This window comes from Plodia interpunctella, chromosome 20, assembly GCF_027563975.2.
Source record: "Plodia interpunctella isolate USDA-ARS_2022_Savannah chromosome 20, ilPloInte3.2, whole genome shotgun sequence".
NCBI lineage: Eukaryota > Metazoa > Arthropoda > Insecta > Lepidoptera > Pyralidae > Plodia > Plodia interpunctella.
In genome coordinates this window covers 4,748,805-4,773,976 of record NC_071313.1, presented here as the reverse complement: position 1 = coordinate 4,773,976, position 25,172 = coordinate 4,748,805, and the positions used below count along the sequence as shown (strand labels likewise).

Sequence of the window (25,172 nt, the reverse complement as noted above, 5' to 3'; positions counted from 1 at the left end):
AGCAGGTTGTATTAGATATTTAGAATAAAAAGTCATCATCATCTTGTTACGAAAAAGTCGTTATCAAAATTACATCATTGAATGTTGATGACATAAAACCACTTTGAATAATATATTCAAGCAAAAAATAAATCCTTTAAAATTCTAATAGGACCGTGTATATACGCCGCACTTTATCTTTTTGGCGAACCTATCTGATTGGCCATAGAGCTGTCAAGAACAGAATCAAGTTTGAAATGCACAACCCTATTGGACTATGGATGTTTGTATTTCTAATTTCGGTTTTCGAATTAGAAAAGGATTTTTATCGTCTAATTAGAATAAATGTGATTGGTTAGATCTATCTATTCAGATTTAACAGGTGACATATACAGATATAGATAAACAAGTTTTTTGTAATTAAGTAGCCTTTCTCACGCTAAAGGATTAGATAATATTAGATACTAACGGCTGATTAGATTATTTAATTATTACATACGTATACCAATACATAATTTATTTTTAATACCGAGAAGGTTGGCGATTGATGGCGAACGCCTCGTCGCATGTGCCCGATGCTGACACTCCGGGCGCTGCGTTGTGTGAACTTGGATGTTAGGTTCTCTGCTAAACAAGTTTCGAACACAATTAGAATTATAAATAAGAGGGAAATCGCCGGGCCATGATAGTCTTAGGGTCGAGCACTTGCAGCTAGCTGGCCCCACTTACATCGAGTTTGGGCAATGTTCATTTTTATCTAAAGAACTTATGCATAGGTACAATACTTGTCCCGATTGTCAAAAACAAATTTGACGCAACGACAACCACTCTGTAATGTGAATGGTTCGCTGCGTCTCACTTCGAATCGATCATAATAAAAGAAAAATATATTTCGATGAGATGTGAAATGCAAACCCGCACTAAGCCCCTCAGGTCTCGGATTCAAGTGTATTGAAAAACGTCGTATGCTACATGCGTGTTCATTACTTATTCTTTACTAGTGACCTGCCCCGATTTCGCTCGGGCAAAGCCATAATAAATTTTACAGCCAAACCTTTCTCTTGAATCACACTATCTAATAAGAAACTCGCATCAAAATCCGTTGCGTATTTTTAAAGATCTAAGCATACAGTTTTATATTATGTAGTGATGATTAATGTGAAAATCCTTTGTATTATGTAATGTGCAACATTTCCTTGTCTATTATTGTCTTATAGTACTTTTATTTCGTCCGGAGTTTGGAATGCTCAGTTTTACACGTTTTCCATCGCACCTGGCCTTCGTACATTATCTTCCATTAGCGAACATGGGATTAATTCGACGTTACATTCGCGCGCTTTCCCGATAAAATCTATTTCGTGGTACGCGGGTTTTATGCGAGCGGCTTTTGTTTATAGTTGGGTGTTTGTAGCTTGTACATATATGTATGTATCTTTCCAAGTAAATTATGGCCTTACTATATAGAATTGTGGAAAATTATATAGTATAAAACAAAGTCGTTATCCACGTTACCACCTGTCTGTCTGTTCTTATGTATTGCTGAGATATTTAAAACTATGCAACGAATTTCGATGCTAGTTTTTTTTCATATACAAGAGGATGGCTTAAATGTATATAACATGCATATTACACCTTTGCAAAACCGGTGCGGGCCGCTAGTCCTGTTTATAGAAATAAAAAAAATAAACGTTCCAAACACAAATTGCATATATTTATTTTCTTCACGCTTCTATATTGTTGACGACCTCGTGGCGCAGTGGTAAAGTTCTTGCCAATGAACCGAGAGGTCCCGGGTTCGATCCCCGGTCGGGTCATGATGGAAAATGATCTTTTTCTGATTGGCCTGGGTCTTGGATGTTTATCTATATATGTATCTATGTATAAAATATATTATCGTTGAGTTAGTATCCCATAACACAAGTCTGTGTGATTTGTCCTAATATATTTATTTATTTATTTTTATAACTATAAATGGTTACGTTATTATTCTATAGATGAATTATCATCTAGCTCCAAAAATATCACCCATTGATTTAAAGGTAACATCTATAATTATAAAAAATAGTAAACAGTATTTTAAGATGATATTTTCCACGCCATTTGTATATTAATAATCTTCGTGATATAAAAAAACATTGCAAAACATTTAATCGCCACATTTCTACTCAAAGAAATTTGCGTTTTGTTCGTTTGTACCCGTCCAAACAGAAATCATCCCCTATCATCCCCACCGGGCTTTCCCGCACACGGAAAAATACATCCCCGTTGCCAATAGCAACAAGAAAACAGATATTATACCTAGATACACCCATCTACTACGCAGGGTACGTGTTAAAATGGGCATACATAGTCTATATTTGTGTGAGTCAGGTTTTTACGCATGCGTGCTTTTTCGTGAAAGTAGATAGATATTGGGGTTTTTAGGCCTGCGGGGCGCGAGGGGGGGATGCCCTAATCTGTGTCCCTTTGAGCCTCCCGATTGGAATTTAGTAATCATATTAGATTTTAAATTACACGTGTTCATTTTAAAGGGAGGGTTGTTTGGCAATTTGTTTCCCATTAGATAGTTGTTTAAATGTAGATAGGAATGAATTAGGTATGTAACGCTATTTACTAAGTTTAACTCGAGATTCTTAGACGAGGATGAGAATTAGATTAGAGATATTTAAAGTTAAACTTATTATGATTTGCATTTCTGTTAAGGCAGAGTACACTTGAATTATTTTTAAAATATAGATTTGTACTTATTTAAATAAATAAAAAATACTTAATTTTTTTTTACTCCATGATCCAGAAAACTCTGAGGTCAGATGGTTATAAAAATACACTGAATAGGTTTACAATTTGACAGGTTATAAATACCTACGTATACCTACTATTAAATATATAAAGTCGACCCAAAAAAATAACATCCAAAAATTACCTAACTATGAAATCTAAATAATATACTAATTGGGACGTAATACTCAGGTATCATCAATAAACCGAGTGCTCCGCAATCTGGCGTCGCAAAAAGAACAAGCTGCGTCGGCGCAAAACGACAGTGTGTACGAGAAACTGCGCATGTTCAACGGCCAAGCGGCCACGGGCTGGTGGTACCCGGGGTTACCGACTGCCCCCGCGGCGCCGGCCATACCTGCCCCTTTACCGCCTCAGTTGAATAGGACGAACTCTGAAGAGCACAAACGAGGTAAGGTTTTAATTTTCCACGTTATACTTTTCTTTTGCTTCCGGCAAAAGAAAACGTCGCCTCTCATCGTGAGGAAGTGCATACTGATTGATATAAAACTTACAACATTTTCCAGATGAATTCTGAAAAAACCTCTCATATCTAGAGTAATAGTCGACAGACAAGACAAAACAATGTCTAAAGTAAAACACTGGTTAAACACACCACAACCTTTAATTTTACGATGTCACGTGCCTTAAATGACATTTTCTTTTTTCTAGTTGTTAATAATTTTTAATTCTGGACTGGATAAAGTGTGTATTAATTTCGCTAAAGCTATTTCACAGACATTTAAAATTGTGAGTTTCAATTTTGTAAATTGATGATACGAATTGTTTGCCCAGTGAATATGGATAAAGTTAACTTTAGACATGTTTTAGAATAAGACCGACAGAAGTATATTTGCAACACGAAGTCGGTCAAACAGAATTTCACCTCGGCAAGAGGCAGTACACTGTAGCACATAATGCAGGGTGTCGAAGCATTGTTCCTTTTTGTGTCGTCGCGTCTGAAGACGGTGAAAAATAGGGTTCTTCTCACAGAGAACCGTGTCTGACATTTTTCTCATTGTATTTCGTGTCCTACTTCTAAAACTACTTAAACGTTACTTTTTTACTTACATTATTCGTCCAAACAACAATATTCGTCCAAAACATTTTCCTGTAAGCAAAAATTCAAAGTATACTTGTCAAAGTTTACTTAGAAATATAACAGCCCCCTCCCCCCTTCTTGGTGGGGGGGTGTCTTCCCAAACACCTCTTTGTTGCGGCGCGTGGCCAGATTATGTCCTTTGTGTTTTTAGTCTGTTGATGCAGACTTAGAACCAAAGATGGGTTTAAGCCTGGGCATAAAAGTTTTTGGCCGGGAATAAACCATCTCTGCTTAGAACTCTTATCAGTCATTTTGTACTTAGTTATGAGCTTTGGTTTTATTTCAGCATATGGTTTTCGTCTTAGTATCTTCTTCTTCATAGTCGTATTCCTCATGGCTGAGGGTCGTGGTCATTACATGGAATAAATCACACGTAAAAACTTTCTTGGCATTATTAATGGAGTGGTTTGCCATTGCCTTCTCCATTTTACACACAAGGTAATAATCAACAAGTGTGCAGGTTTCCTCACGATGTTTTTCCTTCCACCGGAAGCAAGTGGTGTTCGATGAAAACTACCATACATGAGTCAGATTAGTATACAAACTCATGTGGCACGAGTAGGATTCGAACCTGGGACCTTTCGATCCACAGGCGGGGGTCTTAACCATTACACCACCACCGCTTAGTATAAGACCACTTCATTTCCTCCTATAAATGTCGTACGAGGCGACTAAGGGAAACATAGTCCCTTAGCTGAAAGGCAACAATAATAGTTACATCACAATAGTTAGAATAATTTCCGATAAGTATATTATTTTGCGTCTACTTCCAAATCAGTGCTGAATTGTTTTCAGTTTTAATTAATCCATGAGCAGTAAGGTTCTCAAGACAATCGAATCAATCAATTATCGCATCAATAGCCCATAGAATAAGGTTCAATGTCGTGAATGAAGTATAAGTTGTACATTTTCTGGACGGCTTAATTAACTCCGAACGCGACATTCAGTCACAAATTCGATTCTCGGGGGAAGTCACTTTCGTTTTATGTAAATAAATATTAAATGGCTTATACACAGGCTTTATGTTGAACGTTCAAAGCGATAGAAACTATATTAGCTGGCTTAGCCAGTTTTAGTATTAATTTATTTACGACGATTTGTAAAAATATTATATTTTTACCATGTTTAGTGCATATAAATTAACTAAATTTCGGTACAGTGTGGTTCCGCCCTAATATTAGGACCACTTCATATTCTCCCGTGGATATCATACGAGGCGACTAAGGGACATATAGCCTATAGGCAGCGGACAGGTAATAAAAGCATTCCCAAGGAGGGCATACAGACGGCGGATTGTAACACCACAGCTGAATCGTCAACATTTTAAGGTTATTTTTTACGCTGACCCCGTGCTTCACAGCGTCACTGTCTCGAACGCAATCAGGAATATGTGAAGATGAGAGAGTAAGTATTTATATAATGTAATTTGTCGGGTCTTGAAACTAATAATGAACTACATTTTTTTACATGAAATCATGACACTTAAAATCATGAAATAACAAAGCAAGTACTGACTATTGCTTGAATTGAATTCGATGCCTAAATGTAAAAATTTGCAATACTCTCCAAAATATTTAAAATTCAACGCAAAATTTTGTTCACGCATCAGCGGTTGAAATCAATGTTACGGAAATGGACATAAAAACAAAATCAACGTTGCCTTTTTGAACTAAAAACAAAGGTATGTTCGCAATTGACAGCTTAGCTCGTACTGAAATAAATTGTTATTACATACTTATTATTTTTCATATTGCAGTTTATAAGTCAATTGACATTAGCAAAAATATATCTAGTTATCGCTACCACCCATATCATATTTTTTAGCTTAGACATACACTTTCTCTCTCATCTTAGGAGTTTGCGTTTCATTTCTCACCATCGAATCGGATTCGAAGTGAGACGCAATGAACCAATCACATTGCGGTGTGGTTTTTGTTGCGTCAGTGTATCATACACTGTGATTGGTTAGCTGCATCTCACTGCGAGTTGACGCGATGTTGAGATGTAAATAACAAAGCCGCACTACGCATAATGAGCGTATTCCTGTTCCTTCACCCGTTGAGCATCGAAGCCCAGAGTTAGCTAGACAATACACACTATCACGACTTTATCCTTTACGGAGTAGAAACTCAAGTGAAGAGTCGCGACACTTGAAGGCCACGTTTAGCTAGACGGCGCGCTTATTAGTGGGGTCGAGATTCTGAAATAGTGGCAGATTGCTAGCCTTATTACCTGAAGTTTCCCCTTTCTCTTGATTGAAGTTATTTGTGTTTTTCCATTGCTCCCGGACCAATTTGGAAGAATCTATAGTTCTTTAATTGATCTTTATGAAATTCAATAGAAGACCAAATGTTGTGTAACAGCCCTAAACCGAAATCAGTTGACAATGAGACAATATTAGTAAATAATCAGACTGCCACACACGTGGACTGCGGGTTCGACTGTGGCGAGCTAATAAGCTGCGGCTTATTATTGGTAGACTGGTGCTCTGCACTGTTTGCATACTGTGGAACTTTGAGTACTTTGACGTACGTCCAAAATCATTCTAGGATTGTTGTATGTAGCGCTCACACGTAGAAAATTATGTTCAAAATTGTGAAATAAATTAAAATTTCACAATGAAATAATATGTAATTGCAAAATGTACACTTTTTAATCACATAAAATATTCGCACTTTAATGCTCAATTTATAAAACGCAACGCAATCACGCAAAACAATGCAATTTTAAATTGAATTCCCGAAGAGGCTCATATCAATCGGCTAAAATCAAGAGCCCTTGGCCATGTCACGTGTCGGCCTTCCTGGCTTGTAATATGGGCTATAATAGTTTAATTGTGTATCAATAGCCCGCTATTTGTAATTGATCGGTTAGCACGAGTGCCTATTATGAAGTGGGAAACAAAAAGGATTTTTATGCATTGATTCTTTCATCTCAGGCACCTATTTTCACTTTTATAAAATTGAATTCTTTATATACATGTGGTAGTTATATCGCGACTCTTAATTCTGTCTACTCAGTAAGGGGAAAACGTGTTGCTGTAATTACATACATATAACTTTACATACATAGATTAGATATTAATTACATACATAGATACAATCAAACTTGTAAGAGTTATTCTACTGAACAATTCATACTATGATATAAGTTCAATCTAGTGAAACAAGCAAAAGCCTTGAAAATAAATCCGACTTAGATTTATTTGTATACATACCTGATACAACATCAAAAATTTCATAATTTCTTTTTACGAAACACATTAATCGTACCTAATAAATACGAATACCATAATAAACAGTTTAACACCAAATATGACAACACCCAAACATCCCATGAGATCATGTATTAAGGCAATTGGCGCAGAATAATAAAAATAAAAGAAACCCCCAGTTAAGTAATTTCGATGGCCCTAGTGGGGACGGGGCTTTAAGTGGTCGGGTGATTAGGGGGCATCCCCATGACATGTCTTTGATTATACGATGGCAATTATTGCAGTGTTTATTACAAGCTGTATTATTTGTTTTATGGTGCAATTGCGAATAACACATTTTAATTAAAAATTTTTACAATGTGTTAGCCCCACTTCTGATCGCATTTTAATATGGCAAATCGAATGATATGTATATTTATCATACGTTGTTTTGCATTAAGATAGTATACAATATAATTAGGTAAATATGTACATATTTTTTTCGAGAGTTATGGAAGCAAAAAATGGAGGGCCTAACAGTTGGGATGGATATATAGGCTTTGAAAAAGGAATTTTTTTAGATCACAAAAAAATACCAGCCTTGTTTTATAGTGCTTCCTATAGGTATACTTATGCGTAAAAACGTGAGCAAAACAACCTGATAACATAGTAGACATATCAGCACAAGCAGGCGAAACCGCGAGCACTAGCCAACAAAATCTAAACATTTTAAAATGGCGCCAGGCATTTGAGTATTTGGTTTCGGATGCGTAATAAATTATTTGACTCTCGCTTATTCGGCCGCGTCCTTTTTAGCATCGACCCAAGTCATAAGCGACAACGACGTGGTAATTAATAAATTCAATATGGACAGAAACCCAGATATCATGAGCATTTTCGATTTCATCACCTTTCAAACAAAGTAAACTAGATTAATATAGGTTCAACCATTTGGAAGGAGGAGGGTCATACAGATGCAGACGTCAAACTTTTAACAGCACCATCTATTTTTGTTTAGTAAGTTTTTGCTTCTTACCACTTTTTATTTTTATTGTAACATCATTTTATTTTCGTCAAATAATGCAGAACTATTTAATCAGGTACCTATTTGAATAGATATATTTGCTAGCTCATATATTGATAAAGTATAAAGTTTAACACGTTGACAACTAAACATAATGCCAATAGCAATCTTGTCACAAGTCACTACCGCTTCAAAAACGACTGAGATAATCCTAAAACGCCCACAAAATTCAACGCCAACAGAGCACTATTGAATAAATACAATTGGAACGTTCGAAATCGGCGTAATCGATACATCGATTATCTTTCCGATACGCGGTCGGTCAAGCCGCGGTCCGTGAGTGACAGTATCGATCTCACATAATCGAGCGATCGCCCCCGCCTCGCTCGCCCCGCTTACTCCAATTCCGCCTTATCTCCCGACTTTCTTCCCCTTTGTGCTTATTTTCTCCAATTTTTTCACCGCCCCCACTTTTATTTCGCTCCTTTATTTTCCTACTATTATTTTCTCTTATGTATTTTTTGTTTCGCCTCCCGAAGCCTCAAGGAAGTTTTCTCTTCAATCATTTGTAGATCGTTATTGGTGGAATTGTGGCTAAGAGCCGACATCTCGAGCAGTTTTTTTATGATTTTTTTCTTTATATTCCGGACTGAGTTAAAAAAATGATTGTTAGATGGAAAGTATTCCCTTACAAACTTGTTCAAAGGGCTACTTTTGTAATGGCCGATTCTTTAAAACGACACTAATGAGGTTTGTTTTATTGAAAGTCCACAATATCTTATTTATTTGGTAAATATTTTTATCAAAAATAATAAATGTTAAGCAAATTTCAAAAATTAGTTTATTTGTTAAAATGTAATCTGATACTTCAACATCACGTTGTATCGAAGGCCGTAAACACACTGAGATAGGTACTTTATCGGGTTATACATATTTTAGGTAAGCGTAGATTTAAACATTGAAAAGTAAGGTACTTATATAAACATTAAAAAATCTTATATAATATTATACCAGAAAATACATCTCCCACCCAAAAAATTAGTATCTTTTTATAAGATGTTTTTCAACGACCCAGCATTCCTGTACCTTCTAATGAGTGCGTAAATCTATGGTGTAAATACTGTACTAAAGATATTGTCTTGTACAGCTGGCCTAAGGGCGTGGCCACACTGTGCGATCAATCAAAATTGTCAACGATTGGAAAGTCTACGTGTTTCGCGAGCCATGTCTAAAGTCATCAATCATGTCATCGAAAAACGCGTTTAGTTATGACATCGAGGCGTTTTAAATTGTAACGATTATTTATAGAACTTTTTCATTTCATTTTGGAGGACAACAAGAACGCATAGACCGTTTTTAAACTTGTATGATAAATATAAATAGATATTTATCGAAGCCTTTCTTCGATAAAGCCTATTAATTTATCGAAGTCATTCATCAAAGAAAAAAGATGTTTCTTTTTTGAAGTAAAAATAAATAGTTTATTTTTACTTTAAAAAAGAAACTAACAAAGGAGTTAAATTACTAACTTATTATAGCATTAACCGTAAAATTCCGGCGTTTATATCTCGTAAACCCCACTCATCTCGGAAAACAGGCTCAGTCTAGATGTAGGCACAATTTATGTCTGCAGCCTAACAGGAAATTTTATTGGCTCCCCGGGCAAATATATTACGAGAAAACCCAAGACGTATGATTACGATGCCAAAGTTGAAAGCTTTTTTATTTCATGCTGCGTTCGGGTATTTTTATAAACAGAATCGCATATTTTTGAATATAATTCTGAACAGGAAAATTCATTTTGTCGGATATCTTTGTCACATAAGTAATATTCCTAAAATACCTACATTAGTTAACCGAAAAATCAATGAGAAACACAAGAAACATAGCCTTTTTATTGTATTACTTATTACGATCGTATGGCACTTCCATCACCAAAGTATCTCCCTGTTTGCAAATGAACCTAAGAGCTAAACGTGAAGCACATACCCACATCTAAACAGCGTATCATCGGGAAAATGTGACAGATTGCCTAACAGTGGACCATTCCTGCCCACTGGGCCGGACGGGGAATCGAACCGGCCTCAAGTGCCCCGACCATAAAGCAAATTAATCAATTAGCCGAGGGCCTGTCGACATTACGAGTAACATTTAATTTCACCCCTACCCTCAACGACCAATATAACATGATCTCATTGCACCAACAAAAGTTTCCACGTGACAGTTCAACATGGCGAAATTTTTAATGTAATTGTACAATGTTACATCCAGCATAAAGCGAACTCTCATTTCGAAGAAATGTGAGCACGGGACGTTCCAACGTGACTGTAATTTTTACTATAATTGTACAATGCTGACGCATTCGATTTCAAGAGCGTTTTGTTCGATGATAGTTCACGAAGAACCCTACATCTGACAAATACGAAACATGTTCGAACTTGTCTGCTAATGGCATTACGCTATGAGTGGTCAATTTTGCAAATATGACAGCGATTAGGATTATTCCTTTCGAGTATATCTTATGTCTTTTATTTCATATCAACTAATAAGGTTTCTTTATAAATAATACAATCAAAATTACGTGTTTTAAAAATAGAGTTAATACAAAGTAAAGAAATCTTGTCTTGTTATAAAGTTGATTTGCAAGTTAGTGTACCGTACACCCCAGTGTCAGTGTTTTCAAACGACATATGGTGACAGTGACCTACTAACATATTTACTTAGCTTAAATATTAATCTTTAAATTTTGTAACGGACCTTGTTTTACCTATGAACCTACAATACACCTACTCTCCTCAGACGCCCTCCAATCAGAAGCGGGATCTGATGGTAACAGCGAACACGCGTCTTCAGGAGACGAGGACTCGCAGTTGAGGCTACGACTGAAGAGGAAGCTGCAGAGGAACCGGACTTCCTTCACCAACGACCAGATTGATAGCCTTGAGAAAGGTAATTATTACCAATTTATTTTAGTTTTTTGTCATAATATTAAACTCCAATTTCGCCAGTTTAATTAGTATAGTCTATACATAAAAAAAATTTTAACGAGTAAATTTTTTTGCGTTTGCAAAACCAAATGAAATGGTCAAGATTGGTCTGTACACTATCAGTGTTGCCAGCCATAAGGATACAACGCGCTCATTTATTTTCTAAAGACAGACTGTAATGGATACGATAATGATATCACAGATTTCACCATTTTTAAGTTCTTATAGCAGAAACAGCCCTTTAACAAGATTTTGTTATACTATAAGTACATGATATTGCATGAACGTATTATGTCGTTATATCTCGGTAGCTAATTTTGTAGTAAGTTTAGTCCAAAAAAAATCATGGAATTCTCAAGGAAAGTTGTGGCGGCATGCGAAAAATATCCAACAATACAACGCGACCAGTTGATTACTGTTCTTACTTAGGAGGAAAATGACAACAATTTCTCCCAAAGTAAGTATATTAATTTCGACAAAAATTCGTACATAAGCTAAACATATAGGTATTTATAGTTATGATTCGCATAAGCATAAACTTTTATCGTATAATATCTTTGATTTCGTAGAACAAACTTACTTATCCGTCTGCCAATTAGTTCATTTCTAGCATTTCGAGTACCTGCCAACTATTTCCAATAATACCAGATCAAACTGTCAAAAAAGTCAACACCATAAGAGGTCCCCGGAGCCCTAATAAACCTATTTCCAGTCCCTTTCATCTTATTTATTGTTTGGGAACAGAGTTATTAGTAAATAAATAAATATTTGTTCCCTGTGTTTGCGCTAGCTCCCGACTCGCCCAATTATTGTGTTGACCGGCGTTAATCTTAGTTTTTCATGTTTGCATTGCTGTTTCGTATTAGGTTATTGCATTTTGATAAATAATGACGTTGTTTTTCTACAATTCTGCTTATTACGGTTTTAAAATTTAACACGAGTAAATAATTCCATGAATGTGTTTGGTCGTTTGACGTTCAAATGTTATGTTTGCGAGGGAAATTATCTCAATATAATAGTAAATATAAAATTAAGCATTATGGAAATTTCTTGGAAAATATATGTAGCAAGATCAATAGCAGTTTTTCACATGCAAATGGAGTTTAAGTTAGTGATATTAATCAGGAAATAAAAATTTCTATTATCACCTCTCAAAATGGCGAATCTATATTCCCTTCAGTGGTTCGTGTAATTTACGTCAAACTTATTCTAATTCAGTCCTCGTTTACAGAGTTCGAGAGAACGCACTACCCCGACGTGTTCGCTCGCGAACGACTAGCAGAAAAGATCGGATTACCTGAGGCACGTATCCAGGTAAAATAAAATCCAGTTTACAGCGGTAAGGTGGTTGTATCATCTAGTTTTTGGCTGCATGGGTTCGCGGCCTTTGCCTATTTGGCTCTCTGACTAATCTATTGTCTATACCTTGGCTGTATAGACATAGTCTATGTCCCCGCTGTAACAACTTTATCTTTTGGCAATTTCAATTAAAGATCTTTTACAATTGCAACGCCATTTTACCTACCTAATAAAACACAATACTAACAATATTTAATTGAAACTTTAGGCCCAGCCCTACTAACACACGTGCTTTGTTTTTTACCACTACTGTACTAACATTAATTTACGAACTAAGTAACTAACTTAATAATAAAATAAGTTACATAATTTCATTGTTCTATGTTGTTACGTATTTACGAAAAAAGACCATTTACTTACGTGAATATCAGTTATAAAATAATAATGAAGGGGATTTTAAAAATAAATCATTTGGTAACACATAATAAAGGCCACTAAAAATTGACATGGGTGCTTTAATAAAACCTTTCATAAGGGCGTGTTTACACTCACTGTTTGCGTAGGCGCGGGCCGCATGTAGATGCGTCTTCAACAAACAAGCTAAAAAAACAAGGGAGCCCACCAGGCGGCGCTCTAATCGCAAATATACGCATCGGACAATTTATATAAAATGTATTATGTACTTATTTTTATATATTTTGGAATGCCAGCTTTGTTAACTAAGACTCCCTTTATTATTTTTAGAAGTCGCTTTAAAGATGTGACTACTATTTACAAAACTTCAATTCAAATTCAACTTTTTAATATTTGTTGTATTTCAATAGTATGCAATAAAAATAAAATAACAACATGGAAATGAAAACTGTTTAACTGAATTAAATGTTTCCACCATCTTGAATGTAACCAAAAATGCACAAACACTTCCGAACTACGCAGCAGAGCATGGGAAAGATTTAAAAACATCCGTTAGCAATGTTGCCAACAGTTTAAAATGTCATTTATCACCGCCCCGGTCTTGCCAAGTTTTGTAATGCCCTAATGTAATTTTGACTGCAACCTTTTAAATGTTTTAAAGCTCTTAACGCTGATTCGAGATAAATCGAATTAGTTGAAAGTGCTCATGTTATTATGCGATATTCTTTTAAATTTTTTTTTCGTCTACATTCTTAATTTATTTACATGGATGAATTAGGATTTTTTATAATAGGTACGTCATGTAGCATGAATATATACGAAGTGATTTGCCTCGAAATGATCCACTGTTAGTCAATCTAACAAAATAAAGATGCAGGGAACACATGACAGTTACTTATTGTTCATGTAGAAGAAACCATTCATTATTTACCTAACAATCAACTGTTACGACCCTCGGCCGTCTCGGCAAGTACCAAACTTTTCGCAGTTGCCTCACGAAAAAAAAAGAAGAAAAACAAAATGGCGCGACATTGTTTTCGTCGACAGAGGCTAAGCTCTTACATTAACCTCTCGACGGCTCTTCGTTAACATTCGTGGAAGTACGTGCTATACGCTGTTACCTCGCACGGTCAACAAGTACATACGAGTATTTTTAGGGTTGCCAGAAATTAAAAATGAAATAATCAGCTTGAAGAGGATGTTTTTCACTGTCAATTTGTTTGTCAATTTCGCTTACATTAACATTGATATATTATACCTGCATATAATTAATTAACAGTAGATAATATAATTAACTGTAATTTTCAAGATTTGAAATTTTTATGCAAAATGTTCACTTATAATACAAAATGATATCAGTAAAAAGTAATATTCTCTCCGTCGAATAGAAAATATAACAATCAAAATTTCTAGGCATGTTCTCAGAAATATATAACGGTGTGAATAAATATTGAATATCTTCTGAAAATACTACCGATTTTCCACTACAACACAGCCCTAAGTGTAAATTCCTGTTACTACAAACTAAAACCAACTTTATGACATAACGTTAAAACCCACTTTGGCTTAGCCGTCTTAGTTCCGATTGGTATTCAGGAGGACGACACCACGTGTTGCGGGTTCAAGGCTCAGTAGTACAGCCTACTACAAGTCATTTCATGCAATAGACTTTATGTCATGGTAGTATAGTCAAATGTGCAATGAATAATGGGTTGATGTGCACTGTTCACGTTGTCAGATATACGTCTGAATGCGAAGAGGTCTCATAGTTTAGCCTTGCGGCTGAGCCCTGAATTTGTAACAAGCTATTATAAGCCTATAGATTGACCCACAATAGGGATTTAAAATTTTGAAAATACAGCCAGCTGCATGTCAAGTCATAGAACTCTTTACGACGGCATAAGTGACGGATTTGCTCTACTTGAAGAAAATATAAACCAAACGTTAATGAAACCTACTTATCGTCGCTATCTGCTCGAATCCGAATTAATTAGTTAAAAAATGCCATATTTCGAATATGTCATTATTTTAAAACTATATTTTAAGCCGTTACTGACACTTTCAAATACATATATTACCTTAACATCTAACATCACACAAGCCATTATAGATATTTCACAACACAGAATATTCACAACAAACAACAATAATTACAATTCAGTAATGTTTACCAGACGTGGCTGAATACCATTAAAATTCTCAATAATTTCCACATGGATATAGCCACAACAGGGAGGGGTGAGGTATCGATCCCCGAGCCTACAGGAAGCGGCCCGCGTTTCCGCTCACAGGGGGGTGTGTTTTGAAAAATTGGCACCCACCAACCCGACATAACCTCTTTGCATCTGACACCCATGAAAATAGACTCTGTGTCTCACGTAATAAGGCTCCGTCGAAATCTCTGACCCTAGACATTTCAATAAGTGCGGAGATTTTGTGGCGTTACAATGTTTCGAATTATCTTGTTTTTCTCTCCGTATTTTTCAATGCGACCTTCAGTTAATATGTATTCTTTGAAAATTATACTCATTTCAAAATATTAAATAGACATTTGAATACCCCTAACCATTTTAAAAATAATCCTCTGTTTGTTTATAATAACCTACGCGTCTTTTTTGAGTCATCGCCTCTTAACTACAACCAGTTACTTACAATAATTACGAAAATACTAATGAAAAAAGTTCATACAGTCAACAAATAAATATAGCTAAATATACCAACGGGGAAACGATATTACGGCCAAAACAATTACGGGCGACCAACTTGTCGGCATATAACAAAATTACGTTGAATCCTATTTGAGGAGCACCCTTCGGTAATTTTATTTAGCAACTATGAGGGCTGAACGCTAGGCGGGAAAAAGGCACGTCACGCCGGGAAAATATCCATAGACAGGAGGAAACGTCATAATATTTTACTGTGGCGTTAAGCTTGGGACATACGATGTTCTGAATGCGAAATGGTGTTATTCGCAGGCTGGGTATTAAATAGTTTTGTTGAAATGAATTAAGTATATTATTTATCGCGTATTAATTTGTTAAGGAAAATATCAAAACAATGTCAAAAAGATTTTTCTGCCTTAACGTGTCCAATATTTCTAAATCTGTATAAAATATATATTATCTATGTATCTAAGTACCTAGTTACGGTTTTGTCCTGATGGTATGGAAACTATTAGTTTTACCTCAAAGGCAAATATAAAATAGATTTATAAAATAGATTCTAGCAAAAGAGAAATTTGCCTACGTATAGGCTTCAATATAAATCAATTTAAAAATGGATATCCAAAGAAACATATTAAAACTATGCGCAATGTGTACCCGTCTTAACCGACCCTGCCTATTTTCGCAGGGTCGCGAGGGTTGGAATAAAATATTGTCGGGAACGCTGCCGAACCAGAGGCCGAAGCAATAATATTATGACATATTGCCTCCTCGGCCCAAACCTCTTTCAAAGGCTACGGCTTTTCCGCAATAATCTTTTAGTTCCCAGTACGTAATATTTTTTCCAATATGTAGGTATATGGAATGATGAATATCTTCCGCAATATGTAGAAGTAGAACATAATATCTACTAGACATATAATGACACATATATATATATATATATATATATATATATATATATATATATATATATACTAGATCTAATAAAATATAGTAAAATCTTTTAATTCGAATTTAAATTATTAATTCTCAGTTAGTTCGACTTGAAATTATTAATTAGATAAACTATAATTAAACTTACATATATGAAAATAACCTTAATGCTGTCAATAAAACATATTGTGTATGATTGGTGATTCAAATCTAGCCCAGAAATCTATGTTGTTATAATTAGACTTCAAAATATCCAAGTCTACCAAAAAGTACTTTTCTTATATCTTCTAAATCTTCGCCAGCGAAAAGACGAGATAAAGTTCAATACAGCTATGTTTAACTTTATCTCGTCTTTTCGTTGACGGGAAGGTTTTGGCGCCATATTGTCGTCGCCATGACAGTCGGAAGTGACGTGCACGTGAGGGCTACATCCGGAGCGCGTCCCGTTTCACGCAATTCAATGTCACAGTATTGTGGCGCTCCAACTGTTTTAATTGTTAACTTTTGTCGAGGAACTTAGACTGGAGTATTTAGCCGAGGCTTTTAATAAACTTGAATGGTAAAATTGAGCTAAATATTTACAGTTAAGAGATTGAGTTGAATGATTAGAACTATTTCGTTTCATAAAAATACTGTTTTATATTTCATAAATATTTGCGATAAAAAAACTATTTTATGATAATCACATAACAGAAATTTAAAAAATATTGGACTGAACATCATATTTTAAAGTGAGATTATGAATTTAACGAGGTTATATGCCGTCATAATTCTCCACAGGCGCGGCGCGCATGGCGTGCGGCTTCCCCGTGTAATTACAAGTATATTAACTTTATTAAAAGCCTTAATTAGCAGACAGCCCGCAGCCATCGCTGGTTATTCATATTAATATTTTTATTCTATACTGACATGCAATATTTTTGTGCTGGTACTACGTTGACGATCAAAATAAAATGATCGTGCCAAACGAGTAGTTGACTACACTTCGCTATTGTCTTTTCGACCAATTATAACGTTTAATACATATAACTATATTGCAAAAACTAAACTAAAACTAACTAAAATAATTCATATTAGCTCAATTATTTAAGTAGATAGGTACTGAGTGTACTTAAAAAATACAATGATAAGATTGTTTAACAAAATGTTAAGAAATTTTGCGCCATTTTATTCCAATAAAAATTTTAAATTATGTGAGTATAGAGAGTATGAGAATATCTCCAAGCAATGCTACCAATATTGCCACAGAATAACAAAGAATTTTTTAAATCTAGGTTTGGTTTTCGAATCGGCGAGCGAAATGGCGACGAGAAGAGAAACTCCGAAGCCAACGTCGAGACGCGCCGGCTGCGTCGCCCCCCGCCCCGCCCGCACCCCGCCTGCCCCTCAACGGAGGCTTCAACTCCATGTACAGCCCTATCCCACAGCCTATTGCCACAATGGGAGATTCTTATAGGTAAGTGAAGATGATTTGGCTTGTTTTTAATTCTAAGTGGAATCTAGTAAGAGTTTTCTCGCTTTTCCTCTCTGAAAGTTTAATTAGTAATCCTATGCTCTTATTAGATACCTAAGTGTTATTTTGTTGTACAATATTATAATAATTTTACGTACCTACTTACTTTGAATAGTTCTACATATCTGTCAACTGTATTATATACCTGGTAGCTAATTCCCATATCTAAATAGATTTTCCATCGCCCCCATAGAAAAAATAAACCAATGAAGTAAAACGCACTAACGCCATCTATCATCAAGTGGCGAAACTAACGGAATCGCGCGCGAAATCGACCGGCAAAGGTCGCGCCTCCTTGCGTTTCCCGCTAAATGCACCGAGACGAGACGCTCCGAACTTGGGTGCCGAAGGTCGCCTTTCCACTCCAATTGATTTTTAATAGTGAACTACGAGCTTTAGCTTTTGTCGTGGAGCAAATTAACTTAGTCGAACGAGAAGTTTCCCCTTTAGTTCGTTCGTGGAATAAATTTTGTCTTGTCTTTTTACGTTTCTCCGACACCTTTCCCTGTCTTTTAAGTGGAATCGGCAATTATCTGCTCTTTGGAACGTATAACATATGCCAATTGAAAACCTATAGTTTTATTATCTTAACATTATTGAGCATTTTGTCGCCTAAACACTTAAACAAAGTATCTACTAAAGTGTAAATAGATTTCTCTATGTAGTATCTAGGTATTCTATAAATCACTTGGTATTTAAACGTTCCACTTCTGATTTTAATGTTTAATTCACTAAACTAAGTCCCACACTCATCTATGTTTATCGCCTTCTGTTATATCATGGCTGCGTTGTTTCTTAACTTTGACAGTATTTCAACAGCAGTTACCTTCTATTACATTATACACACATATATTTAATAATACATGTTCTCATCCACCACAACCCATATTGACAGTGCGCTTTCCGACAGTTCGATGTCGGGTGGTCTGACGTCGTCATGTCTGCAGCAGCGAGACGGAGGATACCCGTACATGTTCGGGGACGTCCTCGGCAGCGGCGGGTACTCCCGAGCGCCTGCCGCTCACCAGCAGCACGCCGCCTACAGCCAGCCCCAAGCCGCCGCCAGCACTGGTAACACACTCTCTCATATCAATGTGTCCTTCCCCAGCCACAAAGCATAGAATTCGCCTTTGTTAGTTTTCAGACCATTGAGAAGCATATTCCATTTGACGATAAAAAGCCAGCATTTTTTCGGTTTTATCGACATTGTAAACTATTATACCATGTTCCATGACGAATACCAGCAATATAGTACACGTTCTGTAAAGCCTATCGCTATGATACAATTAGTGATAAAAAGGGAAAGAGTGTAACATGCAAGGGAAACATGCTCATGAACACAAAAAGAGTAGTGGTGCGTTGTGAGCAAACATGAAAAAAGCCATGCTAAGTCGAGCAGTTGCAAAGAAACACTCGAAAGTTGCAATATTTTCATCATTTTACTTTTAGTAACTTACTACCAAGCTGTCGTAGTCAGGATGACTACTAAAGCCACAATAAGATAATTTAATTTGACGCGTTCGCGAATAAGACGTGTGAAGCCGAGTAATTTGGGTCAATTAGGTGTTTAAGTAAACGTTTGGTTAATTTTCCAAAGAATTTTCCACGGCGTTGCTGAATTCAGTAAAAAGTCCGATTTAAGACACCGTCGAATTCAATGCACAAAAATCAACAAAACCCAGATGGAAGGCTCCGGAAAATATTTACCAACATCGTAATAAAATGTAAAAAAAAAACGCTGACTCAAGAGCAAGGGGCGTCTGGCTCACAAGACCGCGACATGATGGGGAAACAAAAAAATAAAAAGAAAAACAGGGAAAAATAGGAGCTCATGCTTCGATTGAATTTGCCGTTGTCTGTTCCTTACAAATGGCTTTTAAATTGATTTTGAATATCGAACTGCTTTTGTTAACAAATAGTGAAATCGCGTCGACGTGATTTCTTTCTAATTTCCTCCTACGATCCGCGGAAAATGTTTCAGATTTCATTAAACATTTGCATTTCGGTACACTGAAAAAGTGCCTAAACATGAAACATAAATATTGTAGATTTATTCGTGGAAAAAGACCAAACTGTGAGGCGTTGGCGTTGCCATTGTTTTAAAAAGCGGTAACTTTTCCATTTGATATTATATATCATGCGGCGGACATTTTTAGCCGTAGGTGGCGGAAAGCGGTATGAATTATTGTTGTTTCGGGCGTTTCGCGGCATTGTTCGGGCGCGGAGTTCCAGCGCCGACCGCGAACAAAAGAGTTTTTCACAATTCAGAATGCACGCTCGCGTTTCATTTACCCTTTTGCATTCTTTCGATGGGTGCATTTCCAGTTTCGTACGGTAGCACGAAGCTGGAAATGCTTATAAAAGCTTAAATGCCCATATCAAATGGGTATCAAATGCACCCATTTGATACTTCAAATACCTAATGCCGATTTCATTTTTGCGTAGTCAATTATTCGTTATTCGTATTAAAGAATAAGTAATAAAACTAAATGTTTCTAACGATTTGGAATAATTTTTATATACCTAATTGCCATATTTTACTATAAAATTTTATCGCACAGTTTGATCACCTAATTTAGAAATACTGTTGCACAAAAGACTTTAAACTCAATTAGTAAGAAATATGATTTAAACCGACGTTCCATTTAACGCGGCATCTCAACTGTATAGGACGGGGCGTGGGCATACAGTCATTATATCCCCGATCGCGCCCCTGCCGCGTGCAGTACCGCGATAACAGTTCCGTTTCACGTCGCGAAAGGGCGCCAAAATAACGTCGATACAGAATATATTTAGACATACTTATTGCGGAAACTTCTGCACGCTGTTTTGGTATATAACAACAATAACAATTTAACAAACTTTCTGGATAGGCGAGTATAAGTATAAATCAACTAACACGTACTAAAATTACAGACTTTTTCTTCAAAATAAAATAAAAATTGCGTGTCGACTTTTTAGGCTACTGTTGATTAAATATGACAACAAAATGAATAGTGCCAAAAATTTTAAGTTTTTATTGACTTGAAAGCCATAAAACTTCCTCTGTACAAATCAAGAATATTTGACCCTAGTGAAGGAATCGCCGCTGTCGATTAAAGACAAGAAAAATACTTTTTACAATGAATTTTTTTAAGTTTTCTGTTTTCCATGTAGGTAAGTAAGTACTTCGTACAGAGCACCTACAAATTCCAATTTTCATCCATATCAGTCTCTATATGAGCTTTTATTCTGTACTTTTGGTATTTATAGCGAAAGGGTACGTTTACATTCATTACGCGTTATTATCGCTTCTAACCAGCTCCTGCGAGACCCGTTTACTCAATGGTTTGTGTCTATGCCCGCACTTATTTATGATGTTGGCAATACTGCGAACCGTTCCGATTCAAATCGTTTTGCCGCTTTTATTCTATGAAACTTCACCATTTAGAAAAGTAGTTTTCGTTTTATTATTTATTTTTTGCCTTTTATATTAAAATCTTTGTAATCCATACTTAATACATTTAATTTCTTAATTCATATGTGGTTAATTTCTACTTCTTTTCAGTTTGAAGACGTTTAGTCAATATCCACCCTTAGTCTATAATCTAGGTACCTATAGTCGAAGGCACATCGACCTTCTCCATATGTGACAGCAAATGTTAGGTGGAGGGTTAGTTTTAACTGTCCCCGACTGTACCTCCTATTTCAACAATTTATTATTTAGTTGTGCTTCTAAAAAATAGAACTTAGAGTTTAACAAGTTTAATTGGAAACCTCAAACGGTTAATTCCCTAACACCAGCATAGCCCAGATAGCTTTATGACTGAACGCAACGGGTATAATCGAAGCGAGAGCACACGATAACGCGATTGGCTGTAATGAACGGACTGTAATCCTATTAGACATATGGCTGGTTAGTGATACTCGACAACGGGCTTGTTTCATTAGGATACGAGCCCAAATATAAAATTTACTTACCTATGCCGCCATATATGAAACGGGTGTCAATAAATCATAGTTCAGCTTCAAATGAAAGTAATTTTGATTCTTAAAACACGCATAAAGATTCATCTTTTTGAAACAACACTAAGCGCCCCGTCCCGACTTCGCTCGGATAAAAATATAATAAATTATACTATCTAAACATTCATCAGGAATCACACTATCTTTTGGTGAACGACAGACGCGACAGAGGACTTTGTTTTATAATATGTAAGGATAAGGATGATTCACTACTTAATTCCAAATTAATCATAGACTAGCAAAATGCTAAAAAATACGACCTACTAGTGGTATTTTTTATGTCATTGATAAGTTAGTACCGCAGTACGGTGCAGTACTAACTTGTCTAATACATAAGCGTAGTAGTGTATTAATAAAGAAGTAATAGGTACCAATTTATGGATAAGAAATTATAAGATTTATTACTGATTTAATACTGGTTTAGTAAAAGTTTTAGCTCGGTGACAATAAGAATCTCAGCGTATTAATGCGTAGTTACAGTATTGTATTCGCTTGTCACCACGTTGTAATACTTGATTGACACTTGCTGCATATTGTCTATGCCATATAGGTATATTGTCTATGGCACGCTATTGAGACGGTATCTGATATTGTCTTATACTGAATATGTGAGACAATTCAGACAATGCTATTAAATGCTTATCCTTAGCCCTTGCGTTATTGAATTTTAGTTGGATTTCTATCTTCACATATAGTTGATGCTCTAGCACAGATAAGAACATGTATAAGCTCTTGTCACTAACACAGCATGTTTCATCCACAGGATATAAAAACAATGTTCATATATCTGTGCGGTTTCATCAGAGTTTTCTTACTTTAGCCTAAGTAGATTTATTTAAGCCATTTTTATACCTCACATGGTGTCGATCGATTAAGGGGCCACATCAGCGAGCTAGACAGCTGATATGTAATAACAGCATTCCTAAAGATGGTCGATGTCATGCAGACAGCCGGTCATAAATTTTGAGATTTCTTTTATGCTTCGGGGCATCACTGTCGCATGTAATTTGGAATACTACTACATGAATTACTTTGCTCAATTATGTAGCATCCATCGTACCAGGTACTATATACTTACCTATTTACGATCCTCTTTTGTTATAGGTGTAATATCGGCGGGTGTGAGCGTGCCTGTGCAAATACCTTCGCAAGGGCCGGACCTCGCGTCGAACTACTGGGGACGACTTCAGTGATCTCAGCTCTTCGGGTTCCCGCATCGACTGCTCTCGATGCCCGAGAACCCGAACAACGTGCCCGAGTCGCCATCTAGCGGCGACATCGCGCACAACTACGCCGACTTGTCTATGAACGCTCTAAATATGACGGCGGGACACGACAGTGTTTTGGCGGGAGAAATTCAAGAACAAAACAGTTCTGTATCATAAATTGAGTGAATTACCAGTGAAAACAGTGCATTTGAATGACACAATGATAAATTAAGAAGCAACTGATGATGTTCAAAGGTAGACGTAAGAACACATAGGCATTGAATTGTATTATTTTTATTCCGATTCATTTAGGTAATCATTATATTGTGTAATGTACAGAATAAGTTTAGTTATGTAGTACAAATCAATGCCTTGTGACAAAAATAGTAAGCTAGAAACAAGAAAAATTGTAAATATAGATACGCGCCATCTATTGTTGAGTAGTGGAAGGTTTTAACCGCCAGCGTCTCTCGCGGCGACTGCCGGAAATAAAATGTAAATTGTTTGTGCCAACGTTTGTATAATTGAGTGTTGCGCCCTTTACAAGCACAACCCTTTTCTTTGATGTATGCATTGGGGTGCAAAACATTAATTCTGTAGAGGAAAAAACTGCAGTAAGCTTCGTTACAGCGATTTGTTTCACACCCCAACCCCTCGAGCTGTCATACGAACTAATCATGTTTGTATTATTGTATAGTAAAATTAACACTAATAGGTGTTGTGACTGTCGTACCGAAATTTGTTTAAAGCACGGCCCTTGAAACGAATTAATTTATATTATTTATTAATTAAAATAAGATCAATATTGCTGTGATTAAAATTTAGTAAGTAATGACATTTTACGTCAAAAGTTTGGGAAATTCAATGAGTGACATGTACAAAATTGTAAACAAGACTTCACCGTATATAAAATATTAAACTGTAAAATATTTTGCTCCGAAAAATATTCTGGTGCTGGTCTGCACAACTGTCTCATCTATTTATATGTACATTATATTTTTAAATAAATGCAATATGGAGGACGTGGTATAGGCGTAACAGTAATGTATGTAAAATAACATAGATTTTAAGTGTAAAATAAATTATTATTATAATCTATTATAAGTGCATATAGATTGAGAAGATTACCTACGGTGAAATTTAATAAATATTGCATTAACCATTGCTTTTTGTTTCATTAAAATATGGATATTTTTCGATAAAAAATTTCAATAAAAATAGCCAATACATGTGAAGATTGTGTTGTTTTATATCGAAAATGATGCATTATAGAAATTCTATACCGCGGAGTTCCATAGCTAATCTATGAAAAGCACTACTATTGAGCAAACTTAAATCAACCCCAAGTTAATATCATTTATAATGACAAATGTGTACACTCGAGTGTGTCTAATATCCCGACAATAGTCCAATAAAGAATAAAATATTATTAATAAACTATTGAGTAGCTACTCGGCAGATGGCGCGGCAATCGTGCCATATTGAACCCTATTGCTTCTGTGATTCGCCCTCAAAAATTGCATTCTGCTAAGGAAATTATGCTGTTAACTGTATTTGGGCGGTGCGTATTAATTTTGTGTTGGATTTGTACTGTTTTATGTACACTCACACAAATAAGTTTACCCTCATCGGGGAGGGTTCTGCGACAATGGGATGGGATTAAACGTTGCATTGTACGTATTATAGTGATCTGCTGGGGTAGCGGTATACTATACAGTGTGATCAGATAGTGAAAATGATTTTTTTGTATCATAAATAAAATAGAATTAATATTTTAGCACACATTAAATTTGCTAATTACTGAAAACATACTGGTACCAAACAATAAAATTGGCTGAAGAGTATAAAATACTCTCAGACGACCCATGCGCGTGCGCAGTGTTTGAAGAAACGTTATACAACTAGCAAGCTACAAATGCATGTAAGTACAAACTTTGACTACAAACTTACTCTGTTCATTACATCTCTATTTCAAATCACCCTGTGCCACGATGCAAAGGCATTCCTCGAAGGCAGGCCTCAAAAGCACGCAGACAGCGCCTCCCTCTGCCGTCGCTTGCAGTAAACAATT

General features: G+C 35.9%; 1 protein-coding gene across 6 annotated transcripts in view; it reads left to right on the top strand.

The window, feature by feature from the left end:
- Positions 1 to 24,318, top strand: part of toy (twin of eyeless) — a 57,074-nt gene extending 32,756 nt beyond the window's left edge. The window contains exons 4-9 of one of the 6 annotated variants that reach the window (XM_053760597.2): positions 2,950 to 3,169; positions 10,876 to 11,025; positions 12,295 to 12,377; positions 17,650 to 17,831; positions 18,799 to 18,959; positions 22,998 to 24,318. In XM_053760597.2, coding sequence (XP_053616572.1) covers positions 2,950 to 3,169; positions 10,876 to 11,025; positions 12,295 to 12,377; positions 17,650 to 17,831; positions 18,799 to 18,959; positions 22,998 to 23,086 — 885 coding nt within the window. In that variant the 3' untranslated portion in view covers positions 23,087 to 24,318. The remainder of the gene's footprint in view (positions 1 to 2,949; positions 3,170 to 10,875; positions 11,026 to 12,294; positions 12,378 to 17,649; positions 17,832 to 18,798; positions 18,960 to 22,997) is intronic. The other 5 variants (XM_053760596.2, XM_053760593.2, XM_053760594.2 and 2 more) reach the window with 5 other exon arrangements.
- The last annotated feature ends 854 nt before the right edge of the window (positions 24,319 to 25,172 follow it).